At 21.0% G+C, this 13,766-nt stretch overlaps 3 protein-coding genes across 3 annotated transcripts in view; 2 read left to right on the forward strand and 1 right to left on the reverse strand. All coding sequences in view use genetic code 6, as the record gives it.

Annotated features, from left to right (window-relative positions):
- The window catches only part of TTHERM_00634680 (hypothetical protein), a gene marked incomplete at both ends in the record, with an annotated part of 2,420 nt that extends 1,686 nt beyond the window's left edge, over positions 1-734 (forward strand). Inside the window, one exon of the mRNA XM_001010107.3 lies at positions 7-734. Coding sequence (XP_001010107.3) covers positions 7-734 — 728 coding nt within the window. The remainder of the gene's footprint in view (positions 1-6) is intronic.
- A 957-nt stretch (positions 735-1,691) lies between these two features.
- On the reverse strand, positions 1,692-1,847 carry TTHERM_00635680 (hypothetical protein; the record flags this gene model as incomplete). The annotated part of the gene is made up of 1 exon (XM_001010108.1): positions 1,692-1,847. The coding sequence occupies one exon, from the start codon at positions 1,845-1,847 to the stop codon at positions 1,692-1,694; it is 156 nt and encodes a 51-aa protein (XP_001010108.1).
- Positions 1,848-6,444: 4,597 nt separating this feature from the next.
- On the forward strand, positions 6,445-8,940 carry TTHERM_00635690 (hypothetical protein; the record flags this gene model as incomplete). Its single annotated transcript, XM_001010109.2, has 1 exon — positions 6,445-8,940. One exon carries the CDS (start codon positions 6,445-6,447, stop codon positions 8,938-8,940), a length of 2,496 nt encoding a protein of 831 aa, XP_001010109.2.
- Between the last annotated feature and the right edge of the window lie 4,826 nt (positions 8,941-13,766).

A 13,766-nucleotide genomic window follows, 5' to 3' on the forward strand; every position in this document is an offset into this window, starting at 1 on the left:
AATAAGCAAGTATAGCAACAGGTTATGTTGATTAAAATATTCCTAATCCTAGTACACCTGTTACATGCTCTAATGATTCTTCTACTTGTGGAGCTTGTGGTTCAACAAACACTATATCAACTTTATTCACTCACGGAACTGGAAATAATTGTTATGTATCCGACTGTACTGCATCAGTAGTAGGATCTAATCTAAATGGTTGGGTTTGTAATTCTTGCAGCTCAGCTACTGGAAGTGGAAATATTACTACAGGTTAATTCTTTAATGGTACAACCTGTGTAGCAAGTTGCCCTCCAGGATAATAAGCAAACTTATCTACTGGATGGGTTTGTTAACCTATAACAGCTAATCCTGGATCTGATGTTACATGCTCTAATGATTCTTAAACTTGTGCAGGTTGTGGATTAACAAGCGATATTCAAAAATTATTCATTCATGGAACCTAAAACAAATGTTCTGTTGTTGACTGCTCAGCTGCAGTGGTAGGGTCTAATCTGAATGGCTGGGTTTGTAACTCTTGCAGCACAGCTAAAGGGCAAAATAATATAGCTACTGGCTAATACTACAATGGTACAACATGTGTAGCAAGCTGTCTCAGTGGTTAATCAGCAAGTGCATCTACTGGATATGTGTGTAAAGCAGATTCTAGCCCTGCTCCAGTCAATAATAATGCATCTCAATCAAGCATAATCTGTTATGCTTTAGTATTTGCAATGTTAAAACTTTTAATTTGAAAAAATTATTAGATTAATAAATTATATTTATTCATTTATTTTATTGGAATAAGTAAATAAATATATGCAAAATTTTTATTATTCAGATGTTAAATGTTTATTTTTTGTTACATTTATTTGAAATAATTTTTATTTATAAGTTTTTTTTAACTTTTTTATAAAAAAATAGATAAAAATTTATGATTTTCTTTTTTCTTGTAATTAAAATAATTAAAACGAAATTATTAAGATAATAAAGCTTAAATCATAGTTATTAATTTAATTTTTAAACACTCATTGTAAGTTATCTTTATAAAATATAAATATAATTTTGTGGTATTAAAACTATTTTTAAATGTATAAACTGTTGTTTATATATCAATTAATACTGATTGAGATTGATTTTTTTTTTTCATAATAAATAAAAACAGAACTAAATTTTCCAAACTAAATGATTTATCTTAAGTTATAATAAAATGAATTTATACCAAATTTTATTTATGTTGTGTTAATTTTCTTTATAACATAAACTTACTTCATCTTGTTTTCTTTCTTCATATAAATTTTGATATTCTTATTTTATTTTATTGTTGTGTATCAAATTTAAAGATTATTTCATTATATTTCTAAAAGTTTTTGAATTTGTAATTTTTCTAATGAAAGCTTAATTTATTCAATTTAATTTACTTTTAAATTATTTTTATTTTTAATTAAATAAAAAATCAATTTTATATAATCTAGGGAGTAATTAGTATGAATTTTAAGTTGTAGTTTTAGTAAAAACTGTATACATTTTTTAGAAATTATTTAATTATTAAATAATTAATATTTTGCTTTAAAATAATTAAGTATATAATATTATAAAATATAAATCTATTTTAGCTTAAAAATTTAATATCTGAAATTAAATATTTCAAATAATAAATCATAAAATAAATTTTTTTAATAAAAGTAAAATAAAATTATTTAATTAACTTTTCAAATTGTAGAAGAGTAATGAAATTTTATTCTGATCATGAGAAGCTTATTTTTAACCATTTTTCTCAAAATCTTACAACTACCCTTAGATCTGCTTAGAAAAACGAAGATGTTAATCCACTTGATTGAATTCTTTAAATTTATTTTAGTGTACATTTTATTTAAAGTAGAAAAAAGTGTATATATGATTATAAATAATTAAAGCATGTTGGATATTTTGATAAGTAAATTGAAGTGGGTAGAGTTTAGAATGATTATTTTATTAATAATTTCATTTAGAAAATTCACTCTTAAAAATATTTTTTATTTTTAAAAGCTTGGTATTATTTATTAATTTTGATTTACTAAAAGCTGGTTTTAAGGTTATTTATTTATTTGAAATTAGCAAAAAAATTGAGCTTCTCTAGCCTTCATTATCATAATTCACAACAGCCTTTTTTAATTTTGAGTATTTTGATTTCGAACTATACGTAAACTGATTTATCTATTATTCAAGATAATTTTTGATTTGATGGTAAAATTATTATACTTTGATTTATTTTTGATTGAATAAATTTGGTTCATTTATTTCAAATTTTGAATAATAATTAATTTTTCATTAAAGATGAAAATATGATATTAAATACATCTAATCAGAATAACTTTGTGATCTTAATTCATATATTGAAGATTTACTTTATTTTTATTTTCGAAATTCTAAAGGAAAATGCAAACAGAGAATTTTGAAATTTTGAAAGAAAATATTTTTAGAGCAAAATTAGCATCTAAAAATGCTTTAGGTTGGTGTAAACAATTCATATTATTAAATATGTAATATATCTATATAAACCTTTACAAAAATTTTATTTTATTTTCTAAAATAAATAATTTTAATGGTATTAAAATATTTAATTTGAGTTATTTAAATATCTAAAAATACAAATTTCAGTATTCTAGTTAATTTATAAAGAAATGAAAATAGAGACATTATAATTCTGAACTTATTCTGAAAAGATTTTGAATTAAAATTGAATTATTTTCATTTCCATAAAAAAAAAAAAACATCAATAACTAAACTCATTAAATTAATTTTAAATAAATTTATTATAAAATAATTAAAATATTTCAGTATTAGTTAATTATTTACAATCACAATAATGCGATTTAAAGTAGAATATTTATAATAAATTATTAAACAATTGTTATAAACTTTACATAGACACAATATTCTTTATATTTACTTCAATTTTTCTATATAAAATCATAAATCTGTAAATATTATCAGTACTTTATGTAAATTTCCTTAATTATTTCTATTTAATTAAAATTAATATTTTTTTTTGGATTTTTAATCATTTAGGTTACAAATATCAATTTATTTCTGCCTTTTATAAATATTTGTAATCCAATTGAATAATTATGTTTACATACTTAATAGAATTTTAATTTTAAAAATATTATTATTAGTTAATGAGATGAATTAGCTTTATCAGAAGTAACAAAATGGTTAAATGAAATATCAATAAAACTAATATCTGACATCAATAATTTACATACTTATTTTTCTCAAAAGTAGATTTAAATAGCTTTTGAAGGTAAAAAAAATTAAATTTAAAATTAATTTATGATGTATCTTTATAAATAAATTCAAAGTTTCAAGAATTTTGTTTGATTGGTATTATAATTTGAAAACTGTAACTCCTTTTGATTTATAATTAATTTAAAAAAAATGTATTCAATTTGATTTTAATAATTTTTTTTATTTAGCTGTAAACGCAAAATTGCATTTTAATACCCTAAATTAGATTGTAATCAATTTTATCTCAGAATTTATTAAGCTAATTTTTCAGAATCATTAAATCAATATTTCAGAAATAATTCAATTCCTTTTTCAGAATTGATAAGAAAATTAAAAAAATTTATTTTTATAACTTATTTCAAATTGTTAATTAAGTTTTAACTTGAAACAAATATATATATTGAAGAACTTATTGTTTAAATAAGAAAAGATATTGAATTTATTTGTGTTTTTAATAGTTATTTTTAAACCATAAAAAATATTTTATTTTGATTCTTTTCTTTACTTTGATAAAGAATTAATAAATGATTTTCCTTATTTTTGAATTTTAAGGCAAAAATAATTTCTTGTTAATGAAACAGTTTCTTATATAATTAATTAATAAAAAAATTTTGAAACTTATAATCTTTGATTTAGAAGGATTATTTTATACTTATCGCATTTATTTTTCTAAATTCAAATCAAATTTAGAAATACATTGTTTCAAAAATTTATTTTTAGGTAAATAGCATGCATGAGCACAAACAATCATAAAAAATGATTATTATTTAATTTGAATATATGAATGCTAACTAGTTCGCAATTAAAGAAGTATTCTTATACTTAATAGCTAATATACGATTATTTTTCAATGCAATTTTTTATTTAACTAAAGGATTTTTATAAATCCTATCCAAATCTTAAATTATATATGACAAATTTTATGATCCCTTTTTATTTTGCATATTTATCTAAAAAAATATGGAAAATTTAACAAGTCAGTTGAAAGAAATATATAATAAAATTCATAATATCATACCCATTTAAAATAAAAATGAAAGGTTTTTCTTATGTTTTAAGATATGTAGATAATCATAGAGACATATATGTCGATAAAAACACATGAGTCCAAACTGTAGAAATACATTTTATTTTGATCAAACTAAATCAAAAAAGGTATTTAATATTGCAATATTTTTGCTTATGATGAGCTAAATATTTTTAACTTCTATCAAATAAATAATTTTTTAAACCATATTAGTTACAAGATATTTGTTATTATATTAAAACATGATGCATCTAACTTATAGAATTATATTATTATTAAAAATTAAAAATTCTGTTTAAGATTTATAATGATTTGCCAATTATTTAATATTTCAGGATACAAATAAACACTAATTTTCTTTTTTTTAATTTGATGCCTTTAATTATATGATAGATATAATTAATGGATTCTAATTCGTTGCTATCAAATATTTAAAAGGAAAACTCAACATTAGTTATTTAATTTGTCTTGATGGGATTTCTAAATAAAAAGATATGAACCCTGTATCGCAAATTATTGTTTATATTTTATATTACCAATAAATTATTTACATTCGATACATAAATAATCTTGTTTTTTTCCAAATTAGTTACAAAATTAGTTTTGAAGTATTCATACTTTGATTGAAAACTGTAAAAAAAAAAATTACAATAAAAAAATATTTTAACTTTAATATTGCATTTAAACTTAATTAAGCTTTTATGTTTGATAAAACTATTTACTTTTTGTCTAATATTTTTCTTCTTACTAAAAATTAGAGGTAAAATAAGCAAATTTTATATTTAAAATTATAATACTGTAACATACTTTTTGTAAAATATTAATGTATTGTATTGTATTGTATGATAATTGCTTTATCAAACTGATTTACATAATAAAATTAAAAAATTTTTTCTATCAAATGAATTGAGAATATGGTTTGCATTAAATTTTTTCAGAATTTATCAAAAAATTTCATAATTAATCCATCATATTTTTAATAACTAATAATAAATTAATTTCTGTAACTTATTTTGTATTTTATTTGATTTTATGAAACTTAATCTAAAATAATTATGCTGATTTATATTTTTAAAATTAAATAAATTCTATTCTGAGTTATATATTTAGTATTTAAATTTTTTAACATTTCTAGATTGATTCAAAGGGAAGGGGCAAAATTAGTTTTTTAATTTATCTAGATAGGGTTTCTATGTTAAAAATATGAATTGTGTATGCCAAATTATTACTAATATTTTATATAATCAATTAATTAAGTGTAACTGATATAAAAATAATGGTTTTTCCCTCAATTAGCTACAAAATTTGATTTATCAGATTATGCATTAGGTATTAAAAACTTGTAATGTAACTTTCTAAATTATATTTTAATCAAAATAATTGATTGAAATTTTAGATTGGGCTATTAGGAAAATATTTAAATAATTAAAGCAAAGCATCTTATAAATATTAGGTTTTTGTTTTCTCAGTTACTTAATTTTTGAATTCTTTAAAGAATATTTTTGCTTTTTTATGAGTGAATAAATCATATTTATATTTACAAACTGTAAAAAAATATTTTAATATAATAAAATATTTTAACTTTTTATATTGCATTTAAACTTACTTAAGTTTTTAATTGGATAAAATTATTTATTTTTAGTTTAATATTTGTTTTCTTACTAAAATTCTGAGATAGTAAAGCAAATTTTAGATTTAAAATTTTAATACTGTAAGTCATTTTTTGTAAAATATTAATTATAACTCTTTATTAAACCAATTTGTGTAATTTAATTTTTATCAAAGAAACTTTTTATCTAGAAAAATAATAACAGAATTCCATTTAATATTTCTAAATTATTCTATACCATAATTAATAATTATTGTAACTGGATATTTCTACATTAGACAAAAATCTAATGAAAACAAAAGTTTTAATAAATTATTCAAATATATTATTTGTTTACACACTAAATAAAAGCAATCAAGGTAAATCTAACTTTAATTTCAATAATAATCTTTTTTTGTTGTAATCATTCAAAACTATTATTAACCTAACAGTTTCAAATTAATCTTTAAGAATTCTTGTTCTAATATTTGATTTTATAATATTTAATTAAAAAAATAAATATTAAAAATACATTTTTGAAATGAAAAGCTTAACTAATTTGATTATCATAAGTTGCGTCATGTTTATATTAGCGGATGCTGCTAATGTTGGTGATTAAATTACTTGTAATAAAGGTGCATAATCATGCGATCTATGTGCTTAAGGCTCAGCTGCAATTTTAAATCTTTTTTAACTTACTGGTTCTTATTGTTAGGTTAAAGATTGTTCTAAAAGCTCTGTTGGAAATAACTTAAATGGCTCAGTTTGTGCCTCTTGTTAAGCTACAGCAACTGATATTACTCCACTAGGTCCTTACTTTGATGGTACTTAGTGCGTTTAAGAATGTAGTCCAGGTTTGTATGCAAGTGATCTAAATGGTTTTAATTGTTAAGTTGCAAATCCAGGCTAGCCAGTTAATTGCTCTATGAGCTAAAGTTGCTATGAATGTGGTTTAAATAATTTCACTATAAATTAATTTAATTTCGACCAAAATTCAAAATTGTGCAATGTCTTTGATTGCTCTTCTAATGCAGCAACTATTTTGAATGGTTGGGTTTGTAACTCTTGCAAATCAGCTACAGGAACTGGTAATATTCCTAAAGGCTAATATTATGATGATATTAATAAAACTTGTGCAGATACCTGTCCTCCAGGTTAATCAGCAAGTGAAGATACATAATTTGTTTGTTCCCCTCCTCCTAATCCTGGTACAGAGGTAGGGTGTTCTACAGACTAATCAACTTGCAGCGGATGCGGAGATAAAAATTAATATTTAAGAATATTTAATTATAAATCTGGTAATAATTGCTCTGTGAAAGATTGTCATGCAGCTACTATAGGACCTTTCCTGAATGGTTGGGTATGCAACTCTTGTAGTTAAGCTTCAGGAGATGGAAATATTCCTAAAGGTTAATATTTTGATGGTACTACTTGTGTAACAAATTGTCCTGATGGATATTCAGCAAGTGCTTCAACAGGCTATACTTGTTATAAAAACCCCAAACCGGTGGCATGTTCTAAAGATTCTTCTACTTGTGCAGGATGTGGGGATACTCCTAGTCTTTAAAATCTATTCACTTACTCAGGTGGAAATACTTGTACAGTTAAAGATTGCTCTTAAAAAGCAATAGGCGCTACTTAAAATGGTTGGATATGCTAATCTTGTAGTGCTGCTACTGGTATTAATCTTATTCCATCTGGTTAATACTATGGTAAATCATGTATTAGTAATTGTGGTAAAGGATATTCAGTAAGTCAAGCTACTGGATTTAACTGTATAAAATAAAATCCAGGTTAATTAGTTGCCTGCTCAAATGATAATAAAACATGTAATGGATGTGGGTCAACAAATGATATTTAGAAATTATTTGCTATTGGAAAAGGGTCCACTTGTGGTGTTATTGATTGCTCTTCTGTAATAGTGGGTTCTAATTTGAATGGTTGGGTTTGCAACTCATGTTCAACAGCTGTAGGAACAGGAAATATTATTTCAGGTTAATATTACGATGGAACAAATTGTGTAACAACTTGCCCTATCGGTTCAAATGCAAGCAAGGATACTGGTTTTGTGTGCTTATACCCTCCTAGCCCAGGTGCTTCTGTTGCTTGCTCTAGTGACTCTTCAACTTGTGGAGGTTGTGGAACAACAAGTAGTATTTAAGGCCTATTCAAATATGGAACAGGGAAAAACTGCTCAGTTACAGATTGTAATTTGATGATAGTAGGGTCTAATTTGAATGGTTGGGTTTGTAATTCTTGTAGTTAAAGTTCTGGAGTTCATAATATCGCTAAAGGTTAATATTACAATGGTAAGACTTGTGTAGATAGCTGTCCTACTGGTTAATAAGCAAGTATAGCAACAGGTTATGTTTGTTAAAATATTCCTAATCCTGGTACACCTGTTACATGCTCTAATGATTCTTCTACTTGTGGAGCTTGTGGTTCAACAAACACTATATCAACTTTATTCACTCACGGAACTGGAAATAATTGTTATGTATCCGACTGTACTGCATCAGTAGTAGGATCTAATCTAAATGGTTGGGTTTGTAATTCTTGCAGCTCAGCTACTGGAAGTGGAAATATTACTACAGGTTAATTCTTTAATGGTACAACCTGTGTAGCAAGTTGCCCTCCAGGATAATAAGCAAACTTATCTACTGGATGGGTTTGTTAACCTATAATAGCTAATCCCGGATCTGATGTTACATGCTCTAATGATTCTTAAACTTGTGCAGGTTGTGGATTAACAAGCGATATTCAAAAATTATTCATTCATGGAACCTAAAACAAATGTTCTGTTGTTGACTGCTCAGCTGCAGTGGTAGGGTCTAATCTGAATGGCTGGGTTTGTAACTCTTGCAGCACAGCTAAAGGGCAAAATAATATAGCTACTGGCTAATACTACAATGGTACAACATGTGTAGCAAGCTGTCTCAGTGGTTAATCAGCAAGTGCATCTACTGGATATGTGTGTAAAGCAGATTCCAGCCCTGCTCCAGTAAATAACAATGCATCCCAATCAAGCATAATCTGTTATGCTTTAGTATTTGCAATGTTAAAACTTTTAATTTGAAAAAATTATTAGATTTAATAAATTATATTTATTCTTTTATTTTATTGGAATAAGTAAATCAATATATGCAAAAATTTTTTTATTCAGATGGTAAAAGTTTATTTTCTGTTACATTTATTTGAATTATTTAGTTGTTATATCATAAGTTGTTTATTGATTTTTTTATTTTAAAATAGATAAAAATTTATGATTTTCTTTTTGCTTGTAATTAAAATAATTAAAAAGAAATGTTTAAGATAATAAATAAAGCTTAAATCATAGTTATTAATTTAATTTTTAAATACTTGATGTAAGTTATTTTTATAAAATTTAAATATAATTTTGTGGTATTAAAACTATTTTTAAATATATAGACAGTAAGTAGGTTATATATTAATTAATACTGATTGAGATTGATTTTTTTTTTTTTCATAATAAATAAAAACAGGACTAAATTTTTCAAAAATGACTTATCTTAAGTCTTAATAAAATGATTTAATATTAAATTTTTTTTAAGTTGTTTTAATTCTCTTTATAACATAAACTTACTTCATCTTGTTTTCTTTCTTTATATAAATTTTGATATTCTTAATTTATTTTATTGTTGTTTATAAAATTTAAAGATTATTTCATTATTTTCTAAAAGTTTTTGAATTTGTAATTTTTCTAATGAAATCTAAATGTATTCAATTTAATTTACTTTAACTAAATTGTGATAAAAAGATTTTACTTAATATTTTTAATTAGATAAAAAATCAATTTTATTTACTAGAGGGAGTAATTAAAATGAATTATAGGTTGTAGTTTTAATAATAATTATATGCATTTTTTAATAAAAAAAACATCTAATAAGATTAAAAATATCTCTATGATAATTTATTTTTCGTTTAAATTTAGTGTAATATATATTTCCATATCATATAATCATCTGCTTGAATAGAAATATACAATTTATTTTAAATAATAGTTTCTTCTACAAAAACATAAATTATCCATTTATTCTTTTGCATTTCCTTTTTTATTTTTAACCTTTTCTTCTTCCATTTTAGTCAACTATTATTTTTAAATTTTCCTTCTTATGTATATTTATATCTTTAATAAATTTATATATAATTCATTGATTGGTAAATTTTTTAATCATAGCTTAATAAAAACTAAGGAGTATTTTAATAAAATTTCAAGCTAATTTAATAAATTAATTCTTTAACTTTTAAATTAGAATAAATATTCTATTTTTATTTTGATATTTGTATTCTAAAATTTAAGAAAAAAGCTATTAACATTTTCTAAAAGTTCACAGAATATTTTATTTTGAATTGAAATTCCTAAAATTAGAATATAAAAATTCCGAATATTTTCAAAAAATAAAAAATTTTTTAAAAGTTTAAATTTAAAAAACTTTATAAAAATTTGAATGTATTAATAAATTGATTTAAAATTAATAGAATTTTAAATCAAAATCTATAAAATATATTTTCGTGCTTTAAATCAATTATTAAAAAATAAAAGCCTTTCTAAAAAATAGTGACGCCACTAAATTTTAAAAATGAATTTAGCTTATCTTTTTTATTTTATTCTGTTTTATTGTGATTGTTATTTTTATTTTTTATAATTCATTATTTTTACCTAAATTTCTATTTTATACTCAATTACGTTTTTTATAAAATTATTATATTAAGTTTTTTATTATTTTATTCTTTAAGTTATAATCTCTATTACTTTTTTATTCTTTTTCACCTTTTATATTTTAAATAGTTTTTGATTTGATTATATGAACATTATAAAAATATTATCATTCTATTAATTTAAAATACTACTGATAAAATTAATTTAAATTAAGATATTTTTACTTAGTTTATTCATGCATTATATGATATATAAATTTAATTAGAATTATTAATAATTGTTTACAAAATATATAAAAACATATATAAATATCTAATATATTACTTGTAGATCTTTATCTTATCTTTAACTTAACTACATAATCTTAATTAACAAATAATGAATGAATATAATAAACTTTTATTGCCTTATTTTACAATGAAATAAATTTTAATGATATATATTTTTGAAATAGCTCATCTAAAAATTTATTACTACAACAAATAAAATACATAATCAATAGTCTCTAAAATTTAATAAAATCTGTAGACAATTTATTTAATTTACTTATATATTTGAGGTTTATTTAAATAGAAATTGATAATTATCAATAAATTATGAGTATTAATTTTTATAAAGCTTTTTCTTTTTCCAAATTTATAAAAAATAATAGCTTTCAAAGTATTTTTTTTGAATTTCATATTAAAAAATTATAAAAATTAAACTTTAATTTTTCCATAATTAATTTTTCTTTTTAGATGTTATAAAAAATTGCAAATTATTTTAAATCCTATTACATATTTCAAGAATATTATTAATAAAAAAATTGATTGCTAAAAGAATAGATATTATACATAATCAAAAGTCTCTAATCAATTATTAGCTAAAGTTTCAATCAAATAAAAACTATAGATTATTTGTTTAATTTATTTATGTATTCCGGATTTTTTAATAAGGAAAAAAGAAAATTAAAAAAAGATATCATTTATGTGATTGATTTCAATTCATTATGTTGATTTTGATTTAATGATGTATTAATTAATTAATTTTTTATAAGTTTTTCATTTTCAAAATCAGTTTCATAAAAAAATTGTATCTTCAAAAGAATTATTTTCATTTACATCATTAAATCATTAGATGAAATAAGTATTAACTTTGCCATAGCTAATATCTTTTTTTGAATATCTCTTTTGTTTTTACAAGATCCATATTATAAAATTTAAATAATTAAAGTAGTTTTTATTAAGATAATAAACTTTTTTCTATTGAATCTGAAAGGCATCTAGTCTATAAAAAAACAAAAAACCTTTATTTGATTCTGATGTATTAAAAAATAGCAACTCATTCTAAATCCTATTAGCTAATTCAAAAATGTTATTAATCTTGATATTGATTACTAAAACAATAGATACATTATAAAAAAATCTCTAATTGATTGTTAGCTAACATTTAAATCAAATAAAAATTATAGACTATTTGCTTAATTTACTTACATATTTCTGATTTATTAAAAAAGGAAGAAAAAAAATTTAAAAAAGTTATTATTTATGAGATATCAAATGATGAGGTATGATCTTAATTGAATTATCAATTTATTGATTTTTTATAAATTCTTTCATTTACCGAATTAGTTTCATAATTTGTATTATTATAAATAAATATTTTCTTCAAAGGAATTATTAATATTATTTGAATTACACATCGTTAATACATTAAATAAAATTTAAAAATAATTTTACCATATCTTATTTTGAATATATCTTCTGTTTTTTTTTATAAAATCCATAATATAAAATTAAAATAATTAAAGTAGTTTTTATAAAGAATATAATACTTAGATATCAACTAATAATAATCTATTGATTTGTGTTTTTTGTTGCGTTAATAAATTTTAAGATTTTTGTATTATTGAAAACATCTGGCTAAAAAATATGTAAGTAACCTTATTTGAATTCTGATATTTTAAAAAATTGTAATCATTCTTAATCCTACTTACAAGTTTCAAAATATTATCTAGATTTAAAAAAAAATACAAGGTAAATTGATTTGAAATAAGTTACAAATTTCTGAAATTTATATTAAAACTTGAACAATATTTTTTGTTACTTACCCAATTATATTTTAAGGGAATTTTAGATTTGGAATGATTTTTCAATCATAAATTGTATTAGAATGCAGGTAAAATTTAATTGTTTAGTTTCAAATTTTGTAATCTAGATATCTCTAACTAACGCTTAAACCTATAAATCTTATATTCTATTTCAAAATAACTAAAGGATGGATAAATGAATGGTTTCTAATTCTTTGCTATAAAAATCTTAAATCAAAAATCTACTCTAATTTTTTAGTTTATTTCGTTGGAATTTATTAAAAAAAAACAATGAAAAAAGATATGAATTTTGTAAGGCAAATTAGTTATTACATTTTATGTATTGGATTAATGATACATGATTAAATTACAATTAACAATATTTATTTCAAAATTAATTGGAAAGTTTACTTTATTTGATTAAAGTTAGGCGTATATTTTTAATATTTTTTAATTTACCTTACCCGATAATTTGAATATTAATGTTACAGATTAAATAAGAATTTGGGAACTAACTATTTAGCACTTATTTAAAACATTAGAATACAAATTTAATTTCATTTTTCTATTAAATATTAACTTAAATGTTTGGAGGATTATTTTATCAACCCTATTTAAAAGCTAGAGTTAAATATGTCTGTCTGTTACAAAAACAAAAATTTAAAAGCAAAAATATTTTAATCATTATGGAATATATAAATTATTATGGTTTCATTAAAATATTTTTCTCTTAAAAATTATTTTACTTCTAAAAATTTGAAGAAAAACAAAAAAATTTTTATACTTCTTTTACTAATTTAGCGCAATCGTTTTAAAATGAAAAGATGAATTGAATAATAATTTGTTAAAAAATCAAATTTAATTAACTTATTTTCTCAATTTTTTGTGGGTAAGAGAATCATGAGTTTGATTTGTAAGTATATTTTTTTTTAGAATTCATTTATTTAAACTTTCAGAATTTATCAATCATCATTGTTCAGAATCGATAAGAAAAATTATAATGAATTAATTTATACAACTTATTTATTTTTTTTTGTACTTTTTATCTGATTTTATGAAACTGAATAAAATAAATATTATTTTTAAAAATTATACTATACATTCAACTATAAAAGTTAGTTTTTAAATTTAAAATTTAAATTTTCTATTATTA

Source organism: Tetrahymena thermophila (assembly GCF_000189635.1).
Source record: "Tetrahymena thermophila SB210 genomic scaffold scf_8254764, whole genome shotgun sequence".
NCBI lineage: Eukaryota > Ciliophora > Oligohymenophorea > Hymenostomatida > Tetrahymenidae > Tetrahymena > Tetrahymena thermophila.